The sequence below is a fragment of the Ambystoma mexicanum genome, chromosome 3q, assembly GCF_040938575.1.
Source record: "Ambystoma mexicanum isolate Mex_15411 chromosome 3q, UKY_AmexF1_1, whole genome shotgun sequence".
Classification (NCBI taxonomy): domain Eukaryota; kingdom Metazoa; phylum Chordata; class Amphibia; order Caudata; family Ambystomatidae; genus Ambystoma; species Ambystoma mexicanum.
The window spans coordinates 324,069,527-324,097,114 of NC_090926.1; the positions used below are offsets into that span (position 1 = coordinate 324,069,527).

The window sequence follows — 27,588 nt, forward strand, 5'->3', positions numbered from 1 at the left end:
CAGTAAAGGCTTTCCTGTAGGGTGCCAAATTGGCTTTTTTGTGTTCTTCTTTTTTTTTCCTTTTTTTTTTGTTTGTTACTGATGCTGGCGTGTTGGGTTTCTGATTCGGTGTTGCAGCTTGTGCTCTTCATTGTGTTTTTCCCCCCGCACCTTCATGAAGCGCCTAGATCTAGGTAAACCATAGTCCTTATCAGTCATAAAGGAGTTCATAAAGGTGTGTGGGTTTGGGAGATGAGGGGGGAGGACCATTTCAAAAGGTAATTGGGGCTTTACCCAGAAGCTCATATGGTATATAATTCAGGTATTTGGTAAAAGCTAAGTGAGTGTGGTAGTGTGTAGTTAAACCTAACGCCAAGTGAGTTTGGTAGTGTGTAATGCAGCTAACTGGGTTTCAAGTAGATCGTAGTTTGAGCAAAGTATATTTTAGCATAATGACAGCAATTACAACATTAAGGGACAGTCCTTGGCCTAAGTAATTTTAGCAATTGGGTATAGGCAGAAGCTGTGTAATTGTGTTATATTGGGTGATACTACATTTGTGGCTAGTGTTTGTTGTGTGAGGCTTAAAACGTATTGATCATAACAGTGAAAAGATGGATGATACTGCACAAGAGAAGCGAAAAAAGGGCAGCCTCTCATTTTGAGCATAAGGACACATTGGATAAAGTAGGACAAATATTGTTAGCCCATGTAAATGCAATGTCTCGATTTTTGAGATTTTACTGCATTCTTTCATATGTATGGAATTTATAACGCGTTTATACACCAGTGTTTCAAGGCACAACGAGGCAAGGGAGGGGAAACAGTGAAGACAAAGACAGCTATCCTACTAGGCCAGGAGACATTGAGATCGCGCAAGGGGGGGGGGGGGGGAGTGCAGGGGAAAGGGGAGGGAGCAGTGCAATACATAGGATGACAGTGAAATAAATATAGAAAAATAAATAGAAATGCAGCCAGCTGGTGGCAAGTGCTAGAAGTTTAAAAATAATTTTGTAACAAGCGACTATGCTGGTCAGTGCACACTGTGTGCTAGTCTGACGTACTAGTGGCTTTTACTTCCATTGGAGTAATGCGAGCCGGTATTTCAGCCCACTTTTGGACGGAACACTTAAGCAGCCGGGCTTTAAAGTATAAGGGTTTGTGTGACTAATTCGGTATGTATTGAGTAACTTGGTGAAAAGCCCTTCCTTCTTTCTGCGTCAGAGGCGCTTTGTTGGAATTACATTATGGAATACCTGAGTGAATAAGAAACCTAAAAAAAAAGTTGATTACACGCCCTGCGTAGAAGTTAAATTGATGCATCATTTTCTATCTTTAAATTGTTTGTGCTTTTTAGAATAATAAGCTTGCAAAGTTATACGGATTCTCAGTATTTTTGCAGAATAGAGGGAGTGTCACATTGGATATTTAAAGAGTCCCGGTGCCGTGATACAGCCATCATTCGTTTTGCTGCCACCACCTGTATTTTTGTTAAGTTACTTTGCAACAAGGACAGCAGTAATTTTAGCATGTTTCTTTGTTTTAGTGTCCGCAGTAATTTATTTGCAGCCCTTAAGGAATACGAGGCTGGGAATCAATTTCAGTCCAGTTATTCGTCGAACATAGTACAGTGGCCGTTTGCTAGACAGCAACGTTAAATGCTGGAATCCCCAGTACATTGATATTACACTTTTTGGGATAGTCTTATCACTTGTTGGCATTTGAATGGCACTTAAATGAATGTAGGCACTTGGATGCCACATGGATGAATGTTATTTAAATGGCAACCGAATTAAGTGGTTAATTGATGTTTTGCCCTTTGCATTCTTAACGTTTTTATCTTTGTGTTTGTACCTTCATGATCAGAATGTGTCGAAAAACTATGAATTGTATATGTATTTACACAAACAGTATTTGGATTAGAAGTGTATTAAATGTTTGTACTCTGTTGTATGAATATATTATGATATTTATGAATGATGAATGATTTTTTGGTGCAGGTGATTTGTTTCATGTAATAAATATGCCAGCTTAATTCCAGTACAGTTTGGTGTTTGCAGTAGAACATGCTTTGTAAACAAGAATGTATAGATTTAAAATTAGTGATTGGTCAAAAATACTATTTTGTTGGTTTGTGTAAATGCCATTTTCATTTTTTGCATCCTTTTGAGGTGCCTATTAGAGGGTCGTCGTCGCTCGCACATGTTGATATAGCACTTTAATAAATAACATAAAATGTCTAGAGCACTACTGAGAAACGTTACTAGATCTTAAGTGGTAAGGACTTGTATGTTAGTCCTGAATTCCCATATGGAATAAATGTAGGCTCCGCCCACGCCCACATTGAAGTTAATTGTTAATTAAAGGTATTGCAGTTCTTCCGAGGTGTCAATACAGCCCAGTTGAAGTATTGCAGTCCTGCTGAGAATTGTCACGCTGCCCTCCATTTTACAATATATTTGCTCAGGATGAAAGTCCAGTCAATCCTTACCCTATTCTATTGGCCGAGCCGATCAACAAGTACATATACCCTTTAACACACCCAACAAAACCCATTTTAAACTGTTCGATGTTTGTGCATTAACCATTCGACATACTGTCTTCCTTTCACTTTTTTCAGACCCCCAGAAAGTGCAACAAGGTTCAGGTTACAAAAGGCACCCACTCATCAGCGAGAAAAATAAACACTGATATGTATAATGAGCAGTGGTTTGTCAACATTGACAATGTAGTACTTGCGTGCAGAAATGTCACCAAAAAACACCTTTAAAAGGTAGCATTTGGCCAGACCCATGCTGCGCAATCTTTTGAGTTCAGGGGGTGCTGCAGCACCCCTACTTCATGCGGCACTGGGAAGTTGTACTTTTTTGGGCTAGCAATGAATGCAAACTGGTAAATTCACGAAATCCTAGGTTTATTTTTGTCAAACTACAGGCATTGTACCGTTGTCTTTGACACGCGTGTCCTCTTATTGAATGGAATCAGAATTTTTAGACCTTCAATTCATGATTGCTTAGCTCAATTGTCTGATCAAAACTGACTGTTGTAGTTGTATATGTGCCCCCTGACTGTATCCCGTTCATTCATCGACAGTAATTACTTTATGATCATTTACTACGAATTAATTACTTCGAAATTACATTAAATAGTATTGGTAATTATGGGTTAATTAGGGGATGGGTGAGGGGTTTAGGTAGAGGATTTTTGAAGAGGAAGGGGTCCCCCGCCCAAAATAAAATGTTTTAAAATTCGATGTAAAATTTCTAAGTAATTACTAGTAGTAAATTACCACAAACTAATTACTGTTGATCTAATGACATGGAACCTGTGCGGACAGTACTCAGTGGTTTGTTGGCAGAACTTGTAAGGTTGTCGTTTGCTGATCCTTTATTTTTCTGTCATTTTGCGATGTTCTGGGCTTTAGTCTCTACTTGAAGATTTGTTAAAATATGCATCTAATAACATTGCTGCGTACTAATCTTGCGCCTTGATACAAATATAGGACATATAAAGGATGCACCTCTGCCTAGCTCTGGACAGCTGGTGCCCCCTCCAGTGAATGTGACTTACAGATCTGACCATCAATTTGCAGTTAATCTTAAAAACATTTTTCTTGTAAACGTTCTCCACTTAAACTGATCATGCTTTCTTTTTTGTTTATTTAAGGTTTGGACCGCATGGAATCCCAGTGACAATTTTTCCTAAAAGGGAATACAAAAGTACCACAACCTACAGTGAGCCCCACGTGAAATCATTCCGAGAAGAGACTGAGGTCAAGTATGAAGAGAAAGGCTCTTCAGAAATGCCTCCTTCCCCTGCTCAATCTTTGGAACCCAGTCGAATTCAAAGTCTGTGGACATCCAACCCCCCACCACTCTTCCATGAAGGAGCTCCTTACCCCCCTCCTTTGTTCATCAGGGACACATATAACCAGTCTATACCTCAACCTCCTCCACGGAAAATTCGGCGACCTAAGAGGAAATTGTTCAGGGAAGAACCCACTTCGATAATGAATGCTATCAAACTTCGACCCAGGCAGGTTTTGTGTGATAAGTGCAAAAACAGTATTGTGACTGACAAAAAGGAAATGAAAAGAGGTGGTGCTACCAGTGAAGATAGCAGGAAGCGCAGGCATGAGAGTCTAACTGCTGTGAGCAAAAGACTAAAAACCAATCATGGTGTGGATGGTAAGAGCCAAACTGAAAGCCACAAACGGATTGCTGTGGCGAAAGTTTCCAACCACAATCATGGGCGTGGCAGAATTGTGCGTGTTCCCACTCAGGCAAACACTTCAAAAACTCAGTTACACACTCAAAAAGTGCTCCAGAACAAAAACATGGAGCATGCAAAAGCGCGAGAAGTGTTGAAAATCGCCAAAGAGAAGGCACAAAAGAAACACATGGACATGCGCAGCTCCAAAAATGCACATCCCAGGGTTCAAGTCCCAAGGCGGCTTCAAAGCCCGAGCTCGGGGACTCTGCCGCCCCGACTGCGACTAAAGCCCCAAAGGTACCGCAACGAAGAAAATGATGCCTCGCTCAAGACCAGGCTCGAGGGTATGCGGAGCAGCAAAATTCTAGTCAAGCCACAGCCTCGCTACACAGCCACCCGGTCAGCAGGTGAGGCCCTCCCAGAAATGCAAAGCCCCATGAAGGGCCCTAACGAGGCAAGTGGGGAGGTTCAGGACATTGAAGTGTGTGCACCACCTGGGGAGCTGGAAGATCCGCAGCTACAGGACAAGTGTGGTAGCAAAAGCAATATAACCGTTTACGTGGCCCTAAACCAGAAGCAGCCCGGCTCTTCCAGTGCTTCCGTTTGTAGTAGCGAAGGCACAGACGATTTAAAATCCTCTCACTCTGAATGTAGTTCCACTGAGAACTTCGATATCCCCCCAGGCACCTTGCACACTCCTCCCTCTTCCTCCTCTTTAAAAGAAGACAAAAAGCAGAGTAATCCCTTGAAAATAAAGGTGTTTTCCAAAAACGTTTCTAAATGTATTGGAACAGATGGCAGGACCATATGCGCAGGGGACATTGTGTGGGCCAAGATTTATGGCTTCCCCTGGTGGCCTGCCCGCATTCTTAATATAACTGTGAGCAGGAAGGATAACGGTCTGTTAGTGCGGCAGGAGGCTCGCATTTCTTGGTTTGGGTCCTCAACAACTTCTTTCGTTCCAGTGTCACAGCTCGCCCCTTTTTTAGACACCTTCCAGTTGCGCTTTAACAAGAAGAGAAAAGGCCTGTATCGCAAGGCCATCACAGAGGCAGCAAAAGCTGCCAAACAGCTCACCCCTGAAGTGCGGGCCCTGCTGACGCAGTTTGAAACGTGAACACGTCAAGTAAGGTAGGCCGCAACAATTTGGAGGCTCCATATTGTAGCCTAGTCAGATTTAAGTATCTGGAAGTTGATTTGGATGAAAGATGAAAGTTGATTTGGATGAAAGTGAAATATTGCTTTGTTTGGATGCTCGTAGTTTCTGGAAAATTACGATGATGCATATGGGGAGGGGACAGTAGATGAGTCCACAGGGTGGAGATGGTGTGGAAAGATCACAATGCTATTTTCTTCCTCTGTGTCCCCATCAGAAGCAGTTCTTTAACTGTTTCGATGTCCGATTCTTGGACAGTCGGTCTGGACAAAGAAAATGATGTTTTTCGTTTTCCCCTTTAATCGTTGCAACTTTGCCTGTATTTGGTCCTCCTCCATGACACTTTGCTACTAATGACACACTTGATACACAGGGCTTGCCAAGCCAAAGTAGCACTCCAAAACCTCAGTTTCTCCTTCCACTGAGAAAAATAGGATGTAGATAATATACTTCAGTTTCTGAATGATTTTTAATGCACCTTCATTCTTGCATTATTAGATGCTGCCCAAGTCTTTCCCATTCATAACATTTTGTAAATAGCTGGAACTAAATGTGCCCAATATTTCGTTTTCCCCCTAGTCTAGGGTTTTTGTGGTTCAGAAGTGATGTTGCATTTGAAATGCTATGAAATGTTCAAAACTGTAAATAAAATATAAGCAATCCGAATTTCTTTTTCTCTCGACAATTTATGCTGAAAATTGTGATTACTGTTTGAAGACGAGGTAATCTGACCTGGATTTGTACACGCACAGGTTTTCCCCTCCCTCCTTCTGCACAAGCACCGCTCCCTTTGGGGAGGCTGGACCTTCATTAAATCATTGCTTCAGTTTTAGGTTTACTGTGTATTGAACCATGGGTTAGCTGTAGCCCCACGTAGGAATTATGCTGCCTTTGTGCACAGGTTGATATGGTTATTGTAAAGGATTACAGTTTGGAATTGAGAAGAAGCAGCCGGTCAGCCATTTTGTAGCACTTGTCATGGAGTGTTGCATGCATGTTTTGGAAGTTTCTAGGAGGCAGTAATGGGTGATGCATAGAAACATATTGTTAGTGCAACACAAGCTGTTGTAGTAGCTCAGGGATGGGATCTGAGCATTTTTGGTGCATTTGGGAACCTTCTCTCAAATTGATTTTGTGCATGTGCTTGCACACGATCGCGCACCTCCACCAGGCCTTTTTGTTTGCGCCGGATGAGTAAGGGCTCCGGTGCATGGTTTTTCTTTTGCTTCTTTTCCCTTGTCTTTTTTTCCCAATGCCTTCTGGCCTGTAGCAGGTGTTCCGGTTACATTGCCAATGCCTGGCAAAGCTGGTTTAGCAGCTGCCACGTTGCTGCCAGAATTCACTGTCTGGAGTGCTTGGACCTGGAACATCGGTGGGACTGCTATTGTGACACCTTTTCTGTGTGCGCACTCCCTCATTGGCAGCATCGCTGAGAAGACCTCTTCTCCAATCCTGATCATCGTCGCAATTTGCTGGAGGCGAAAAAGCATTTGGAGGCAAGTACTCTTCTCCAGCATGGGGTCTGCCATGGATTCACATACATGCTCATGAAAATTCCCTGTCGTACTGCTGGGAATCTTCGTTAAAAGAACACATTTTCACTTTCACTTTAAAACTGTACTTCTCCTCTAAACCAATCACTTTTCTATGGGTCATACTGCCCCCAACCAATGACAGTCCTCTCCCTAAGCCCTGCTTCTGGCAGCCATCTTCAGATTTTAACCGCACGCTTCAGTGGTGGGAGTCCTCGAGTTGCTCTCTGAGCTATTTGTAAGTTTATTTTCACTGAAAAGTTCGATTTTTATTTCCATCAGAGCCTGTGTGCACTTTCTTCATCTGCTGGCAACGAGGACCCGTTGTTGGTGAAGCTTTTCGCCCCTCAAGGGTGAAGATTCGTCAAAGTTTATGGAAGGCCGTCTTGGGCCCACTTCGCGCCCTATGACCATGACAGAGGAGAAAAAGGAGGGAAGGACCCTCTTCAAGCCCTGCACCAAATGCAGGCTGAGAAACATCTTCTATGAGGGCAGACATCTACAATGTCTTTACTGCCTTCACCCGGACCACAAGAAGATAAAGTGTGAGATATGTCTGGGTTTCTCGTAGAAGACGACGAAAGACGGGCATGGCAGGCTGGCAGCATGGCTCAATCCGAACAAGTCCCGTGCTCCGAGCAGGGTCATGTCTTGCCCTGGACCGGCTGGTCCGAAGAGCGGGCTCGCTCTGGGAAGAGATGCAAGTCCTTTGAGGTCGCCCCATACGTGATGGTACAAAATAAGGCCAAGAACCGCAAGTCCAATTCCACTGGGTTCACTGCGGATGCGGGTCCCAGGCTGGATAGGCCGCGATCAATATCACCTATTAGCCTTTGTAGCCAGCCTGCTGTCGATCGAAAATCTACCTCGGGGGGAGGGGGTGTGGAGGGTTGGGGTGGCGCTAATCTGGCCCCACGTTGTTGCGACAATTATTAGTCTGCCAAATCTCTATCAGGGCGGTGTGCACTGTTACTGCAAAATATGGGACACACAAACCACAAAAACCCAGACCAAACTAGACACTAAAATGACACGGAAATGAGATAACATGACACGAAAGAAAACACATGAATAGATTCAACAATAGAAGAAAACACTTTTATTCATGCACAGCAGTGTGCATGATAAACAGTACTCAAAAAAGCAACAAATTTGCAACCCCATTGCATGGGTCACTACTGCAACATTACCAGCCCTTCTGGCTTCTATGCAAGCAATCTAATAACAATTATCCAGTCCTGCTGGATTTACAATGCATTTCGGCCTAGTAACAACAATGCTAATAACAAAGCAGCCTAGAGCTATATGTGGCAAGCGTCAGCATCTCTCATTCCCATCAACACACACATCGACACTCTCTAGGTGTGTGCCTGATGAATCTCCCCTTCCCTCGGTGTGTCAAAACTCCAAACCCTGCAGATTGTGTGTGCAAAAATCCCTGTGTCGGTAGCTCTTAAACCCTCAATCAGCAATACTCCCCTAAGCATGTGATGTGATCAATCTCCCCAGCCTCTTCCTCCAAGCTCTGCTCTCCCAGACAGCCAGCTGCCTGCAAGACTCGTACAGGGCCTCTTTCTTGGCCCCTCAGCAATCTGGTCTCCTCTTCAAACTGCTCACTCGAACTACCTCAAGCCTCTGCCAAGTTCATCCGATCTCCTGCCAGCTGCTCTCCCAGTTTGCTGTCGAACTCTGCTTTCCTTCTGAATTCGATCTAATTCTGATCTCCAAAAGCTTCTAATTCTGCTCAAAGCATGCTCTCGGTTATAGTGTGAAATGACATACATACATCCCTACGGTAACTCATAGCTAAGCATTTTCTCTTCTGTCAAGCAAGCGTTTTCTGAATGCAGGCTGCGTCAAAATATCTGCATACGTGTGTCTCTCTAGGTTCAGAGTGACCTCTCGAAAGAACAGGATGAAACTGCATATCTTGTCTTTCTGTCTGTACATGTGGCCTTCTCTCTCTCTTAAGAAATCCTTCTCTCCTGTCAGCTAAAAAACCTTCTCTCCATCGAAAAGCCGGCCGGTCCAAAGAGCGGTCTTGCTCTGGGAAGGGATGCAAGTCCTTTGAGGTCGCCCCATAGGTGGCGTTACAAAATAAGGCCAAGAACCTCAAGTCCAATTCCACCGGGTTCACTGCAGATACGGGTTCCAGGTTGGTTAGGCCGCAATCAATATCACCTTTAGCCTCTGTAGCCAGCCTGCCACCGAGCTCTTCCTCAAAGAGGAAGTCGTCCACGCAAGTTACAGGAGAAATCGAATAAGCCTATACCAGAGGAGAAGTCGTCCGCACAGCCCAAGCAGGCTCAACCAGCACAGCTGAAGTCCTCTTCGGCCACCCGGGCAACACCTACTGTGACGGCCCAAAGGGTTTCCCTGCCTCCAAGGCGCGGCACTGGCACTGAGGCAGCAGCGAAGGATGCAGGCACGCCTGCGGGGCGATAAGCACCAGTCCAAATCCCAGGCCCAAACCCTCAGGGAGGGAAAAGGGGGTGGTTAGGGGGCAAGGAGGCCCAAAAACAGCCCTCCAAGGTTGACGTTAAACCGATGGACATCTCATCCATGGACAACGATGACCAAAAGTCAGTCCATAGGTCCAGGAGGACGACAACAATGGCGGCACATGGCCTAGTGATCCATTGTTCCTTTTGCAACCACGGGACATATCCATGGACATCCTGTCGACTCTCCACATCCTGGTGACAGATCCAGCAGAGGTTACCTCCCAGCACCGGTGGCGCTGCGGGCCCCTTACCAGCCTCCACGTAAAAAGAGAAAGCATCATCCGATGCCTCCACATCAGCCTCCTCCACCACGTCAGCCACTGACCCCACCAGCAGATCCCTACACTGGTACTGAGATAGCCACAGGAACCGATGAAAATTAGGACTTTGTCATGGCCGACGATGATTCACCGCACCTGGACGTCCCTCCTAGAGTCTCCCCACCAGATGAGGTGGGATCATTCCACTCTGATTTCCAGTTCCTCTGAGCTGTTCCAGCTGGTGCCCAAGGAGACCAGGAAAGAGTGTTTATTGTATCATCTACTGGAGTCCAAGAGGAAGACAGTCATGGCGGTGCCCTTCCTGGATGACATTTGGGAGGAAGGCTTAGCCCTAATGAAGAACCCATGCGCTGCTCCAACCAAGCGAGACAGGTTGGAGAAGAAATATAGGGTGCAGGATTCCGTGCCCAATTGCTTGAGGTCACAACCGTCTCCAGACTCGGTAGTGTTGGCTGCCACAAAGAACGTTTGGCTTCGTAGTCAGTTCCCCAGGACAGCAAGGGTAAGAAGATGGACGCAATGGGAAAGAGTGATCTACACCGCGGCATCCACGATTAAGGCGGCTAATGCCCTGGCCATCTTGGTCTGATGCGACCGGGAGCTTTGGTACAACCTGGGCCTGATCTTGGAATTCCTTGCCGAGGACAAGAAGATGGAAGCTCTCGCCCTCTTTCAGGGAGAGGAGGTGGTGTTGGACCATGCCATTATGGTGGCAGTGGACATCACCGACACAGGTTTCTGGCAGATGGGAGACAGTCTGTCTTCCTCTGCAGGGATGGATGAAGGCCACACATTTTCGGCAGGACATTCAGGCGAAGGTGCTGGACATGCCCTTCGGGGAGAAGCTGTTCAGGAAGGCAGTCAATGAATACCATCAAGCCATAAAGACAACATACGGAAATGGCCGTTCCCTTGGCACTCTGCAACAGCATTGCTCATCTTTTCGTTCCTCCCGAGGTAAATCGAGTATATCATCCAAAGGTTTTTCCTCATCGTACAGACAGCCTCCCCGATCCTCCACGCAGGAATCCTTCAGAGGTCACTCCCCGGCCTAGGGTAGCGGAGATCAGCGTTCCCGTCGCCCGCAGGGAAGGGCATCGGCGCCCAAACAGGCCTGAATCGGCCAAGACATCTGGCCCCCACTCGTGCACCCTGGTGGGAGAATGGCTGACTAGGTTCGGCAACGAGTGGAAGATCATCACCACTGACAGATGGGTGCTGGACGCTCTCGGCCAGCGTCCCACCTTGGAGTTTCAGCGCAGGTACCCACGTATCACACCGGTTTCCTGTCAGGAGCTTGATTTCCCTCAACTCCTCGAAGAAGTGCGAGCCATGTTACGGAAAGGGGCGATGTTTCAGTCTATTCCAGATACTTTCTGATAAGAAAGAAAGCTGGGTTGGAGACTCATCCTGGACCTGCGCCGTCAACACAAGTACCTGACGTCCCAAAAATTCAGGATGGTCACGTTGCAGCATGTGCTTGGCCAACTGGAGGAAGGGGATTTCCTGGCGTTGTTGGACCTAGAGGACTTTTACTTCCATGTGCCCATCCATGGGAAACATAGAAAGATCCTACTGTTCGTGGTGCAAGGCCAGCACTACCAGTTCAAGGCCCTGCCTTTTGGCTTGAAATTGGCTCTGAGAGTTACCAAATGCCTGGCCTAATTTGCCCATCTGCGTCTGCAAGGCATACATGCCTACCCATGCCTGGAAGATTGGCTGATAAGCGCTCGTTCGCAAGATCTAGCTGACGAGCACACAAAGGAGACCGTCTGACTTCTGACGGAGCTGGGATTCTGTGGACTATCCAAAGTCCTGCTTGATGCCATCGCAGAACGCGCTGTTCCTCTGCGCCAAACTCAACATGGTGGCTTGCCTGGTGTCGCCTTCGGAGGAGAAGTTTGCAGCTATTCAAGGGAAAGTACAGTGACTCTCAGCGTGACGACCATGGTGCAGGCCATCAAGTCGTTGCTAGGCATGATGTCCTGCATCTACCTTGTCCGTCTCCACAGGTTGTAGATGCGACTGCTACAGGAATTCTTGGATGCACGTTGGTTACAAGTGTCTGGGAGTTTTGCGGATAAGATCCCTCAACGAGGAGTTCCGGTGGGCGATAAGGTGGTAGGTGCGCTCCCACATTGCCCACCGGATGGGATGGGGGGGGCTTACACCGGACATCTACACGCCAGCGGTTTGTGGCTTCCAGATAAGGATCTGCACATCAACATCATGGATCTACGGGCACTGTTCTGGGCCCTCAGTCTTTCCTACCATCTCTGAAGGGCAAGGTGGTGAGGATCTTCACTGACAACACCACCATGTTCTACATCTGGAAGTAGGGTGGCACTCTATCCCCAGCGCTCTCATTGGAAGCGCAGGACTTGTGGCACTGGGCCATCGGACAGGGGATGTTTCCCGTCCCTCTACACCTGGTAAGCGTCAAGAACACCATTACAGACTCCCTCGGCAGGGAGCTGCGCTCCTGCCACAAGTGGGAACTTCGTCAGGGTCCAGTGGAAGACTGTTTGTGAAATGGGGCAGACCCCCCGATCTTTTTGCCACAGCGCCAAACGGCAGTTTTCAAACAGATTCCACCAACCGAGGAGCTTGAGGGATGCGTTCTCCTTCACGTGGAAAGGTCTATTTCTGTACGCCTTTCCCCAGTTTCCTCTCCTATGTGTCATCAACACACTCGGTGTCGATGCAAGAGGTTACTCATCGCCCTGCCTTGGCTGAGGCAGAGTTGGTATCTGGACCTTCTCAGCCTGTCGGCGTTTCCTCCAGTCGAGTTGCCGGTACTTTTGGAGCTGCTCACCAGGGAGGGAGGTGCAATCCTTCATAACGATGCAGGCTCCTGCAGCCTTAGAGTTTGGAAGGTATGAGCTGCCAGCGGACTGCAAGGAGGTCCTCGCCAAAGCCAAGGCGTTGTCAACTCTAAAGTGCTACGCCCATAAGCGGAAGCGTTTTTCTACGTAGTGCCGGTCACAGTGCCGCAGATTCTATCATGCTTGTGATCATTATCAAAAGCTGGACTGGCTAATGCATCCATCAAGGTACACCTGGCGGCCATCTCGCGCTATACCAAATCCCCGGTAAGATCCTCTTTCGTCCCACAGACTTGTCAAGGAGTTAAAGAGGCTTTTCCGATTTCTTTTTTTTATTTTTAATTATTATTATTATTTTTCTTCCCCCGATGTTGTAGGCTCCTTTCTTGGCATGCAAGCTCAAAGTGGTTCCGACGATGCTCATGGGGCACCTTTCGGGCCTATGCATCAAGCCCCACTCAAGTTTCTCACATGGAAAATAGCTTTCCTTGTGGCCATCACCTCTGTCAGATGTGTGGGTGAGATCCAGGCCCTATCCTGCGTGCAACCATATCTGACTTTCCACGAATCTAGGGTGGTACTGCATACACACCTCTCTTTAATGCCGAAGGTTCTGTCGAAATTCCACCTAAGTGAGCCTTTAATGTTGCCTGTTTTCTTCCCGGAACCTTTGTCTCCGGCTGAAAGGGCCTAGCACTCGTTGGACGTTGCTTATGAAGTTCTACGTGAAACTCATTATTTTCTGAAGACTTCCCAATTATTTGTAAGTCCTGTGAACCATGGAAGGGCGTTGTCCATTTCCAGGTGCATCTCCGGCTGCCTGATGCACTGTCATCGGCTGGCGAACCGGCAGCTGCCGGGCTGTCAGCCCATTCCACCAGAGCGATCGCTGCGACGATGGCGTTCCTTTCTGGTGTGACCCTGCTCGACATCTGCAGGGCTGCAATGTGGACGTCCACGCACACCTTCACGAAGTTCTACTGCGTCAACAGGGATTCCAGGGAGGAATCCAGAGTCGGCCAGGCAGTGCTTTGCACCCCGTTTGCTTGAGGTGACCCTGTTCGAGGGGTACGTTTAATTGCTTCTGTTGAGCCTTACCACCTCCCGTGGTTGTGCAGTGTTGTAGTGCTGTGTATTAGTTATTCAGGAGCATATGAGCTATGCCAGACCTCATGCTGGAGAAGGAACAAGTTACTTACCTGTAACTATTGTTCTCCAGCATGAGTCTGGCATGAATTCCCATGCGAACCCTCCCTCCGGCCCCCCTGCGGCTCTTATTGGCCATGCTGCCACTCTGTGCTTCCCAAATCTGAAGATGGCTGCCAGAGGCGGGGCTTAGAAAGAGGACTATAATTGGATGCGGCCAGTATGACCCAGAGGACAGTGATTGGTTTAGAGGAGAAATACAGTTTTAAAGTGAAAGTGAAACAGTTTTTTCTTTTACTGAGTATTCCCAGGAATATTCATGAGCATGTGAATCATGCCATACTCATGCTGGAGAACAATAGTTACAGGTGTAAGTAACATGTTCCTTCTCCGATCTTTAGAAAACCCCAGCTGAGGGATTCCTTTCCTTGCGTCTCCTCGACTGGGGGGGGGGGTTCCCATTGGAACTTTAGCTACTGGATGTTACTTTGTGGTTCCCCATTCGTGGGACAAGTCCGGGGGAGACTAAGAGGTTCCCCGTCAAGGGTCTGAATCCAGGAGGACTAAACTCGAAAGGTGCCCAGTATGCAGTGTCTGGTAAGTTTATCGGCAAGGCCGAGGTTCCATTAAAGGGTTCCAAGAACAGACTTGTCAAGTGCCATAACCAGACTGAGAATGGTGCCACAAATGATGAAATGGTGGTCTCCTCAAGCGATGCCAGTGATGCAGGATGTTCCTAGGCCTTCGGGCCCTTCCCCGGTGTGGGAGGCATTATCTAGGGAGTCTTTACCCACTTCGCATTACTGTTTTGACCTTTTTGCCCTGTGGTTTCACTCGGAGCTGACAAGGATGTTGTTGCCTCCTGCAGTTGACCTCCTCTCCATAGGTTTTTTTATTGGACCTGTGGATTTTTGGGCGGTGGGAGGCGGCAGGAGACCAGCTGCCATCCCCGCCCATGTCGGCTCCTCCAGCTGCACTCCCTACTGACCCCTTTATAGATTGTTTATAGATTCCTTTTATTTGGGAATTTGTAGTTGCTTTACTTCTAGTGGCATTACAATACTTACTTTCACACTATCTGATTATGCCTGCTGCTCTTGCTAGAAAGGATAACTAAATCAGCACTGACCCAATACACAGGTGGGAGCCTTCTTGTCTATATAGCACAGGGAGAAATGTTGCATGTAGTCAGCCTAGCAGGTTTACTTCATTTTGCGTGGTAACTAAACATGGGGCTATGTGATATTCTGAATATCTTTCCCTATGGATCTGTAGGTTTTTGTTATATGCCCACATTGGGGGCTCTCTTCTGAGCACTCACAAAATGTGACTTAGTTGCGCACTGTAATATTTTATATATGCCCGCTGTCTGAGGTGTTAATACCAGGACCACTTGTTTTTCTCAAATGACTAATTCCATAATGCTGTTTGAGCAACTAAATGCGTTCAGTGAACTATCTTTCTGGAACTCTCAGAACCCCATCCCACTTACTGGTTCAGCAGCCCCCTTTTTTGTTGTGAGGAGGGCGAGTTGTCTTTTTATGCCGAATTGGACTGCAGAACCTAGTCGGTTTGTGTTTGACACCTAGCTAGTCTGATGTGAAAAGCCTATTTTGGGTGCTAGACTTCTATGCAGGAAAGGCTATTTCTTTGCTCTAATAGCAATGTAATGGAGCCGCAGCTATTGATGAGTATAATGTGCAACCTCTCGCTTCTGCCATTCTTTAAGCAGAGAGTTTTGCTACATTGCATTGTCGTAAAGGGGCAGGCACTCCAAACCGGTTTAATTTTCTATTTTTTAAATCTCTAAACTAATCACCTATTGAAACTTGGAGAACAGGAAGAGGCTTGTAAAAATATCTTCACTCTAAAAATGAGTTCTTCCAATTTCCCTTTTTGTGCATACTTTTTACATTGAACCATTGCAACTCTGTTGCAAAACAACATAGCAGCTTGGCGATTCTCTGTATAATGTAGCAAGATTAGCCTTCACCACGGTAAACCCATTATTCAACTCGAACTGCACTTCAGAATAAAAAAAATATTCTGTGCTGAAGGCCAAATTTGCTGCATTGACAAGATTCCATTGCCGGAATCCTGTGATTTGCTTTCTAAACACGATTTCCAAAATGTAACTTCACGCCACTGCCCTATCTGCGAGGCAAGTTAAATAACTCGTTAACGATGCAAATTCTTTTTCTGGCTAGTCTTTGTGCTCAAAACTTCCACTGGATACAACAAATCTGATGGATCAGGCAAACCTTTATTTTATACTGTAGAAGCAGAGCGCTCGCTACTGGGGAGTAATGGATTTGGACCAAAATTCAAAGAAGCTGAATTAGAACAGCAAACTTGTTCTAAGCTGCTTTTCAATTGACTTGTCGAGGTTGAGGATCCTGAAACCTAGAGGGGAGAATCACTTATTGATCCAAAGATTTAATAGAATAAACGTGACAAAGGCCCCTTGGGTATTTCTGGGTTTACTACCACAACCACCATAAATTCGTCTAACCAAGATCAAGCCCAAATAATTAGCTGGTAAAATGGATTAGTGGGTTGAGTGCTTGTCTTTGCGATCTGTGCGTGATCTGCAGTTCGCAGGTTCGAATCCCAGAAAAGTCAACTTGGCCATATAAATTACAAATCATTGCCAAACCTAGAGTTTTCTGCCTCCTGTTTACATAAAAAACTGTAATTTCATCCCCTTCAAATTGCAAGCTGCTAACCAGGAATACGTCATTACCTCTCAGCATTAATGCCAGTCCTCCACATTATTTACTTGCCAATATGGCATTCTAGCTCACCATTGGATAATGGTGAGTGCACAGAGCGGTGCTGGCATTCAATATGATAGCAGTGCAGAATGGAATGATTGATTTAACATTTGTAGAGCGGACCAAACTCGTGGGTATCCGGGCGCTGGAAAGCCGGTAATGCACATTACAAGAGTTACCACCGGCAACAATGGAAGACATAGGTTTGGCATATATTAAAAAATATGTATAGACATGAGATATTTTCAGATACATTGATAACGTTAGTATGAACAGATACGGTAATAATATTTACATGCGCAATCCTATTCACAAAAGTAACTTGGAGATGAAGTAACAGGTGAAGTAAAAAGTGAAGTGGACAAAGTAAAAGAGAAATACTTGCTGCCTCGGACTCTGGCAATTGTCAGCATTGAGATTCATGATGGCGGAAGTGTCAAATGCATAAACGTATGAGTTGAACTGCTTGTTCTCAGGCAGGAACCAACATTCACTTGATTTTGTAAATGTTATTAGTGGCAACGTGCTCCAATAGCTTTGCAAAGTAGTGTAGCTGAGAATAAGGGCCAACATTATATGTTATGTTAGCGGTACTTGTATAGCGCACCGTCACCAACGGAATTGGTCCCCAGGCGCTCTGGCGGATCTGTAAACAGGAAGGGAGGGGTAGGGTTAGTCGGGAGGAGGGGAGGAGGAGAGTGGGAGAAGTGGTGTGCTGTTGGCACCTTCAGCTCGGTATACACAGAGTGCTGGGCTTTGGTGCTAGGATCGGATGAAGGCCTCGAGTGCTGTGGTTGAAGTTTTATGTGGTGTTGGTGCAGTGTGGTAAAGTGTGTGCGGATTGCTGGGAGAGAGATGGTTGTGTGGTTTTGCGTGGGTTTAAGTATGCAGAAGATTGAGAGTTGGGTTCTTGGCGTCTGTATCCTGGTTCAGGTACTTATGATTCCGTTAGAGTTGTTTACCTGTGGATTCGGATGTTGCTGGTTCCTCGTGGGCCGAGTCGATTTGGTGGTGTTGCGCTGAGCCTACTGTATCATATTGAGTATAGTTTGAATTGGTGGGTGCATCTGAACCTAATCTTCAGGTGTGGGACTGGGCGGGTGATATCCATTCTCAGGTGATCTAGTGTGACCCTGGTCGGTTAAGGCTTTGGGTGGTTCACGGTCAGGGTCGTGTTGAAGTGTTGTCCTAGTGGGTTCGTCTTGGTGAGCGTGTATATTCAGACGTTCTGTCCTGAATGGTTCTTTGATTTCCGTGGGGTGAACATCCTTGGGATTGTTTAGTTGTAGTTTTGTGTGGTGGGGCATTGTGCTTCCTGCTTTGTATTGGTGGACCGTGTGTAGTGATAAAACATTCTGTGTCTCACCCATTGCATTGGCCCGTGGTGCAATGCTTTCTTTCCATTTTTGTTTTGTTCTAAGGGCTGTTGGGGAAGGTCGTAGTTAGGTCCTGGTCCTCTTGATGATTCGTTCTAGTCTTTCTGTCTTAGTCTGCTATGTTTACTGTCTGGTCGTATTGCGACTGTCTCCCGTTTGGTCCTTTAAGATGACGTGGGATATTTACCTCAGCTTTTCACATTGATTGATCGGTGCGTATCGCGGTCGCTCTACGTTCATTGATGTTTTTAGTTATGTCGGTGCCCCTGTGGCCAGTCTTTCTAGTTACGACGTGAAGAGCCATGTTTTGAGTAATTTCCTGAATAATAGGTGTTTTCTTTTGTTACGTATGTACTTTGGAAGGTCGTTCCAGGTTTTCGGGTCTTGGTGAGAGAAGAAGGATCATTCAAGTTTTCTTTTGTTGTAGGGCTTCGGTTCCAGGCGGATGTCCATGCTTGAACTGAGCGTTCTTGTTGGTTGATGTAGGTGCAGTTTGTCTCTTAGGAACTCGGCGCCTTCGTTGTGTACTGCTCTGTGCGTAATGCACATTGTCTTGAATTTTATTTGTTGTTTTATTGGTAGCCATTGTAGTGTTTTCAGCGCTGGTGCGGTGTGTTCTCTTCAGGGTAGTTTCAAAAGTAGTCTGGCTGCCGCATTTTTAATGCGTTGTAGTTTTCTTAGGAGTCGTTCAGGCATGCTGTTGGGCAGAAACCTGTGCAGTTCCCTTAGGGACCACTGCAAAAGATTTAGGACTACAGGTGTTTGGCAGTAAACCCACTTGGTAGCAGTCTGTACCACACAGATTCACTTGGTAGCTGTGGCTGAGCAGTCCGACTTCCCTCAAGAAGAGTTAGGCAGTATATAGAGTATACACAATAGGTACAGAGACACAGTACCACACGCAAACACTGACCAGAGTTTTGGTGTAAAAGTATATCATTATTTATTTAAAGACACACTTGTAAATTACACTAGCAAAAAAGAGGTAAGTAAATTCAGCACACACCACCTCATTCAGACAGAACGCTTAACATAAGATGGCACTCTAATAAGTTGTAAAGAAAAGGGAGGGAAAAAGGCAGAGTTATGGAAGCACACCAGTTTCAATACTTTTACAAGGACCACAGTAAGGCAGGACAGGCAAAGTTCTACTGGAGAGCAAGGAAGTCAATTGCAAGGTCCACTCTTGGAGAGAGCAAGCAGAAGGGGTCCAGGTTCACACAGTGGGGTTATGCCCAAAGAGTCTTGTAGATAGTTTGCACACAAAGAATGAAATTAAAGTCAGGAAAAGTTAGCTAGGTTGTCCCAGGCCAGCCCAGGTTAGAAAGTCGAGGCTTTACTGTCACCCCGAACGATCTGTCGCAAGGGAAGCCAGGCGGGACACAGTACCTTAAGTGTGAAGGAAGCTCCAGCGGGGGCAGTTGTTCCAGGCGGCGGGTGCAAGTCGGTGTTTCGTCCAGAGGAAGAGGAGGTCTCGCCGTGGAGGAAAGATGAAGGTCGTTGCACTGCCAGGGAAGAAACCAGCCGCAGAGTTCTTCGGTTAAAAGGTACTACCCTTCTCTTCGTGGTAGTGGTAAACCGTAGTATTCCGGTTGCCGGGGTGCTTGGCATGGGCAAGGCGGCCACGAGATGCTCCAGGAAGGTGAAAAGAAGGCAAAACTGGTTATCCCCACCAGTCAAAGGAAGAAGACTCTTCCGGACTGGAGATCTCCTCTGTTGTCGGGACAAGTGGTGAGACGGTTCAGCAGGGCTCCACCGGTGGTGTCGTCGTTGCAGGTCGGCTCAGCTTCTCCCTCTTCAGATTTTTAGGTCCTGTGGCGACTTCTGAAGTTCCAGTCCCCAAAGCCCTGCTTTTATGCAGCAAACCCCCATTCATTCAGCCTAGCTGTCAATCAAACATGCTAAGTGGTGAACTGGCCGGCTCACCACTTGGGCCAATCACACGGGTGCGACTTGAGTTACCAAGGTAACTCAATCCAGGGTGCCCAAACCCCCTCCCACATCCCCTGTGGTACCCAGACAGAGTGGCACCACTTTTGGAGGCTTCTGTGGAGAAGCCCGCCAAAAAGTGGAACAAAGGGCTCGACTTGGGTTGGAGTCACAGAAGAGAACACAAACGCCATTTTAGAATCGCGTTCTGGCAAAAAATACCAACCCGTGAATTAATATTAAATAAACCGGCGGTATGTTCGAGGCTATAAGAATTAAATAATTAAAGTTGGTAGCCTCGAACAATGGGAAAATCCCATAGATATATTCGCAGTCGAATATAAAAAGTAGTATGCACTGCCACCAGCCAAAACTCGATCAGGGGGGACGGAGACGTGCCCCCTCGAACAACAGACCCCGGGGCAATCTAATTGCCCCGACCAGTACGTCCACAATATGATGTTTTGTACTGGTTTCTGTTCATAATTTGGGACTACTAAAGCCAATGGTGACTTTACATGCCCTGGGAGACAGTAGTCAGTCCCAGGGTATGGCGTCTATGTTGGGGGGTCGCTACGACACCCCTGGGTTACGGCACGAAGGGTGCTGTGTAACCCACATCAAAAACACATGAGACCCTATGGAGTAGAAGACCCCATAGCCCAAAGATAAAGGAACACCTCAAATCATGTCTAAGAGTGGGAGTAAAAGAGTCTCACTCTTAGCAGGAGAAAAAAATAAACCCCAAAAATCCAGCAAAGCTGCTGGGGGACTCACTAGGTTTGGGAAATTAGCCTTTTCAGTGCGTAGCAAATTGCGAGCGAGTGGGGAAAAGATTACTGACCAAAAGTAGCAGGACAGATGGATGGATGAGGCGATGGATTGCTGAGCGTACAGTGCAATGGGATTGGAGAAGGTACCAAAGTCGATAGTACGAGCAGGACAATTAATCTGACCCACACATAAGAGGACAAAACACCCCACTTTATGGTTGGGGCAAGTGTGAGGAGATCTTCATCAGACCTCCATAGTCGTAGACTGAGTGGTGTCAGTGAATCACTCACCATGACCCAAATTAACACTTTTCTTTTGCAAGGACACCCTTACCTGGGCCAGACAAGATCTGCTGGAAGGGAAGAGCTAGGCCTTAGGAGAATACAGACCATGGCGGGCGAAGGCAGAGCAGGCAACGATGAGACATATTGAGGACAAAAAATGGCTCCCTGCCTTAGAACACGAGTGTAAATTGGGGGATTTAGCCCTGTATCACTGCAGCCTGATCGGTTGGTGTACGTTTGAAGGGTCCTAATTGAGAATCAAATTGTTCAGGGCTGAGGGGGCAGCAATTTGCGTGGTCCTTGAATAAATCATTCCTGCTGCATCACTTGATATCTGAACATATTGTTTCAGTTCTATTTGAGAATGAAAGTATAGTGATGGTTCTTCAGTTTCACAGAAGGACTGATGTTGCAAGGGACCTTTTTGGCAGTGGGATGTTACTTGTCTTATTTTATTTATGGGAAAGTACTTCAAGATTGTGTTATTTGTCTTTTGGGTTAGGACATTGTATGGAGAGTCTAAAACGGATGGTGTGGCTTTGAGAATTAAACATTTCTAGTTTTTGAAGATCTCTTGTTTGTCACTGACAGCAATGGACTGGGAAGTCAAATGAAAATGGCAATGTCTGCTCAAATGGCACAGTTTGTAACTATCTGAACGGCTGGTTTCATCTAAGCTGTGACCAGCATTAGTAGGAAGATTCAAGACGGGCAACAGTGAGCCCAGGTCACTGAAGTGTGAGACAAGCCTTCTTGTTATGAGGTTCTGAACATGGTTGAACAAGTTATGAAAGCCTCCTTGTGAGGATTAGGCATGGTAGTATTGGCTGTGCTATAATTTAGTGAATTTATGTTCTGCTTTTGAACTTCGATGTAGTAAGGACTCAGAATGTTTTGTGTGCTTTTCAGTTGGAATTTAAGAACATCTGACAGACTATTTGCCAGCACGTCCTTGTGTGTCGTTTCCTGCTTTCTGGAAGCATACACAGCCGTGGATAAATAATCACTGAAGCCTTCACGCCCATCTGGTTAGGGACAAGGCTGCTTTGGTCGCATTTCAGCATCCCATCCTTCTAAAACATATGCAGGGCTGCCACATGCTGCACTCCTCACACCTTCTGTAGGCATTACTCCCTGATCTCCAGATCCCGATGGGATGAAAGGTTTGATTGGGAGGTTTTGAGACCCTTTTTGGTTAATCCACCCATAGCCCACTCAGATCCTCCGCCTGCGAGCATGAGGGGCTGTTTTGGCAGTCATTACCATTTCACACTATCCACCCTCCTCCAGGTTGCTTTGGTGGTGTCGCAAAGGTATAGAGGAAAGGAGATGGGCTCACCATAGTCACTACTGTATTCATTGGTCCCCTTTCGACCCTCCCGCCAACCTGTCTAAGAAAGTGCCCCTTAACTGTTAATGCTTGCTACGAAGGACGCTGTCAATCGGGAGCCGAAGTGCATGCAAGGTAGAGGCCTACGGGCTAGCATTTCCGTGCACGCGCCCATGTCCTCTTTTTAAATGATCTGTTGTGCAGAGTACTCCAGTTCCGTCCCTGAAGGCATGACATCCCAATCATATTGGGAAGAGTAGACTATGGATGAGGAGTGAAGTATCCTCTACAGTGAGTAACTTAAACTGGATACTGTAGTCGTGGAAATAGAATACATGTATTGAGCAAGGAGACTGGATGATGGCTGCTTGGGTGCTTTTAAGTGCTTGTTTGACCTTTGCCCCTCTTCTTTCACGCTGTTCCTTCTTAGCTGACACACCAAATGTTTCAGGTTTGTTCTTTTCTCATTGGATGATTGATTAACCTTTAGTAATAAAACCTCTTCAGCCCGGCAAGGTTTCTCTGGACTGCTCAGGACATCTTTGTTCTTATATTTTGCCTCTAGGTCTGATAGTATTTGTATTTATTGTTTTTGTAAAGCGCAGCCGACCCCTGAGGCAACTGGGCGCTAGAACTTACATATTGCACAGGCAAAAATATACAAGCATTTAGGAAGTAACACAGTAACACATACATTGAGGAAACGATGCAGTCTGCTAACATTAGGAAATTAACAATAGTTAAATTAAGCAATAGTTATATACAAATAAACAGGCAATGGCAGTAGAATAATATGGTTGATTGTATTCTTTTATGTTGCGGATGGGTTGTGGTCCTGCTCAGAGAACCAGGCTTTGACCTTACTACGGAATAGTGTAAAGGACGGTGCCTCTCTTATAGAGATGGGTAAATTATTCCATTTCTTAGCAGCGAGGACAGGGAAACTATCTCCGCCTGCATGTTGGTTGAATCATGGGATGACAACACAGTGCGATTGTGCTGTTCTGGTGGGTCGCGTCGATGTATGGTGTGAAAAGGTGTCAGATAGTAGGGACCTGGTTATGGAGGCACTTATGAGTACGTGGGGAGAGTCTTTAAGTCTATCCTCTGCTTAATGTTTAGCCATTTTATGTTCTGTCTGGTTGCGGTGATGTGTTGTTTCCTGGGGATGTTGCATGCTGATCTAATTGCGTTATTTTGCATAACCTGCATTTTGTTCATGTTCTGTTGGGATTTGCCCAGGTAGAGTTCATTACACTAGTCGAGCTTAGATAGTACTAAGGCTCTAGCTACTGAGATGCAAGTGGTTGTATTCAGGTAGGGATGGCCGGCAGGCTGTAATGAGCTTGTATGTATAGGCTGTGGAGGATGCTAATGCATTTGTCTGTCTTGTGAGTGTAAGTGCTGAGTCAATGTATATTCCTTAAGTTTTCATATCATTAGCTACCTTGATGGTGTTGCCATTGATGTTAAGAGTTGAAGAGGGACCCTAATTTGTTCAGTTTGGATGGAGAGCCAAGGAGGAGTAGTTCGGTTTTGTCGTCGTTAAAACATAAACCATGCTTAGCCATCCAGATTTGAATGGTACTATGGATATCATTGAGGGTTAATTAATTGGTATACGTGACACCCAGGTGGTCAAGTATGTCAAATAGAGGTTTGGTAAATATATTGTAGAGAGTTGGGGATACACAGGATCCTTGAGGGACTCCGCAAGTGACTGGTGTTGGTAGGGCAGATGCAGAGGGAGCAAAGACCCTCCTAGATCTGTTGCTAAGGAAGGATTTAATCCAAAGGTTAGCTTGGTTAGAGAAATGTGCAGCAGATGACAGGTGTTGTCAAAAGCTGCTGATGAGTCTAGTAGTTGAAGCAAGACAGATTTCCCCTGATCTCTTAGGATCTGAATTTGTCTTTAAATCACTGAGTGCCGTCTCTGTCCCGTGTCTAGGTCTGAATCCTGACTGTCTTAATCCTAACAGATTGTTTGCTTCTAAGTAGTGCTGAATCTGGAGGTAGGCTGCACGGTCCAGTATTTTTAGTAGGAACAGGACCATTGCGATAGGTCTGTAGTTGGTTGGGTTGTTCGGGTCCAGTGAAGGTTTTTTTAAAAAAAAAAATTATGGTGCACTTTCTGGTGCCTCTGGCTGACATTCTTTTCACAAGATGCTGCCTGAATAGCTCTTATCACTGCCCAGGCACATTCCATTTGGTGTTCTGTTTTAATGTCATTTATTTCTTACTATACTCAGTTATTTTTCTCACCTTGTATCATTAGATCTTTTAAGTATGTGCAAGATTTCCAAATGCTAACACTTGCTTCCTTAGGAGCTATCGCACATTTAAGCTTGATTTTCTTTTAAAGAGACATATCTGTGATGGATCAATATGAGCCTTTACTGTAAACATGTAGTTGACTCTGTAGGCTCGAGAATGAAAGGAATAGCCCCCGACTCCTTGGTGTGGTTTTCTTAAAATATTGCTTTACCTAAATGAATGTAAGGATGTATTTACAAACTCTGAAACAGGCGTCCCCCCTCTGCCTCCTCCCCACCCACTTCCTAGTAGTCGGTACACATTTTGAACCCTGAGCAAACTGTGACCAAGTACTTTTGGATGTGTTCAGCTTTTGTTAGGAGTGTTCAACCTTTTTACATTGAATTGTCTTAGTTGCTTATTTGTGCAGTTAAGTCTAAAGGGCCTTTAATTTGTATTTTCGAACTTTACTTCTAAAATGTACTGCAATCAACACTTGGGAACTTATATTGTAGGAATGTTTCTCCAATGCTCCCTTTTAACTGTAGTATACATTTTTACATTTGTTTTTATTAACATCTGCCTACCACCATCCCCACAAACTTGAACAATGATGCATACTATGAAATCTACCACAAACATTTCTGTTCACCCTGCTAAAATGTTGTAGTAGTTTCTTAACAAAGATCACTTGACGTCTATCACCAGTTTTTTGTTTGAAAGAAAAGGCAATATTTTTGTTTGCTTCTCTAATCGTATGACAGTATGACAGTGTGATAGTATAAAGTTAATGCCAAAAGAGAAAATGAAGTTAACGTAATCTACTTTGAGCTAAACAATAATGGGGTTTCATACATAAAGAATGGTGTGACAAAGGCAGTCCATGGTTTCTCTGTCCTGTTTTGGTGAAGGGGCTGAACCTTCATCAAGATATCCGAGGTATGCAGTGATAAAATCATGGCAAAATTGTCGCCTATACAAAAAATCGTGGCAAAAATGCTGTAGTTTGACCTGGTAAAGGTGAACCCCGTCATACCATTTAATAGGAGCAGGGGTTGCGGCGGTGTCCCCCACTCCCTTTAAATGGTATAATGGGTCCAGGAGTTGCGGGGGTGTCCCTCCGTCCTTTACATGGATTGCGGCGGCAAAACCACAGCATTTTTGCCGCAATATTTTGTAACCACAGCAATTTTTGCTGCGATTTTAACACATGGAACCATATCCGATGAGTCTACTGATCATAACTTGTCAACTCAATACTCTCAAGCCCTCTGTCTACTGTTACCGTGCCAAAGTAACATTCCACAATGAAAGCCCCATTCTCTTCTCCATATGACCCATCTGCCAGGTCCTAATGGTTGTTTTCATCTCTTGATCTGTTTACAAAATGTTTGTACTTCTCAACACAATGTGATTTCATGTGTATTTCTGCTAACTCCTTTTGCATTTGAATCTGTTTAGTTTGCTTTTTCTCTCTTTCTGATGTGTTCTTGATTTAGCATTTCTTTTTTAGGGATTGTTTTATTCGATCTTTTTTACCTTCGTGGTTGGAGTCAGAGACAGCCATGTTAGGCATATCCCTGCCAATGAGCCGTGTCATCCTTATTCAACACTGTCTCGGCCCTTCCTGCCAACTTCTTTCTTGGGGAGCGACCCTTTGCAGGTGGTGTGGTCACCAACAAACAATGTCCATGCTTCCTACTTGTTTCTGTGAGTCGCCTGGGGTACAACTTGCTGTGTCTCCATTTAAGTGTAGTCCGACCTTCGTGTCTCTTTCCATTTCATCTCTTGGCTTTTATTGTGAAGGAATTTATTTTATTAGTATGGCAGGTGTGTTTTCTTTGTGTTCCATCACGATAACCTTAACTTAGATCCTAAGTGCGCGGTCCTATTTTAGGTTTCAACTAGCCTGCCTGGTCTATAATTATTATTGCGATTCGTGCCATTTGAGACTTTCTGAATAGACCATTTCCTCTCTTTTTATCTCTTCCCCCGCTTTTTCTATTTTTATAGAGAACGTGAGAGCTGTTGGGGTTTTTGGACTTTCACAAGACCATCGTACCTATGAATAGAATTACTGGTGGATTGACATTTTCCATCAAAAACTTCCCTATTCTGCAGTTAATCAGACTCTGTAGGGTAGGGTAAGATTGAGTGTACTAATACCTAAAGGTGGTAGAGTTTAAAATACCCAATTAAATGGGTTCCTAATGCCGTACTCATTTATTACAGATTGGATAACTGCCATAATCTGACTGACGGCAATGCAGCTCAGTTTCCTCGGAAACCCAACATTGATGCAGCAGCGAGTTCTGTTATTTATTTCAGGAATCTCCAGCTGTTGTTTTTCTTCGCTGTGAAGGTTAGTTATCTAATTAGGCCAATGTTTTGCTCATCATGTAAATATATTGTAAAAAATGTGGACACTTTTGTCTGGGTTTCTAGACAAAAGATGTGTCTTATCTAATTCAAGGGAACATGATGCACTAGCACTTTAAATTAAACTTAATAAAGTTTCACGTCGACCATGACTCGTGGGCTCTCCCCTGCACTATGGGGCACCAATCACAATGGTAGCACTTTTCTGGCATGCAAAGGGCCCCCCTTGGAGTTACGGCACAAGGGTGGGCGCAGGTTTTTCTTTCTTGTTTTTAAATTATTATTTTTAGTAAATATCTTGTCTGACGATTGGGGGTTCTCCCCACCTGGTTACTCCAAGACAGGGTCTTATGTTTGTATGTCTCCCCGTCATTTCAGAATGTTATTGCTTATCTCCTGATGAAGACGTAACAAAATTAAAGTTAAATACGTCAAAACCGGTTGAGAAACCAGAGAGGAGGTCGAGTTTGGCTATTGATGTGACCTATCCCAACCCATGACCACTTGTGCAATCTGTAGTGGTCTCTTATATATTGATTATATACTTCTGTTCTTTTTAATGAAGACAATAAGTAACTGATTGTCATGATTTTTTTATGATAAGGTTTTAGCTTATATTTGTCACTGTTGTGAATGTACGAATGGCTAATGGACGCATGAATATGAATTGTATGTAAAATTATATGTTCTTAAATCTTTCTCCTTTAATGTAAAATTGTTATGAGTGCTATGATTAATTAATGATTAAAATTCTGTTATTTAAAATAATGGATCAGGTCTAATAAAATTCCTTGGTTTTCCCCCCTTTTTTTCAAAATTGTATCCTCTGGATCCTTTTTCTGAGATTAGTAGTA

The 27,588-nt window shown here is 45.2% G+C and overlaps 1 protein-coding gene across 3 annotated transcripts in view; it reads left to right on the top strand.

Annotated features, from left to right (window-relative positions):
- The window catches only part of PWWP2A (PWWP domain containing 2A), a 309,946-nt gene that overhangs the window by 131,967 nt on the left and 150,391 nt on the right, over positions 1 to 27,588 (top strand). For all 3 annotated transcript variants that reach the window (XR_011305040.1, XM_069653901.1, XM_069653902.1), the window contains exon 2: positions 3,646 to 5,322. Coding sequence is in view for 2 of the 3 variants with exons in the window: in XM_069653901.1 (XP_069510002.1) it covers positions 3,646 to 5,308 (1,663 nt within the window). In the remaining variant the exon portion in view is untranslated. The remainder of the gene's footprint in view (positions 1 to 3,645; positions 5,323 to 27,588) is intronic.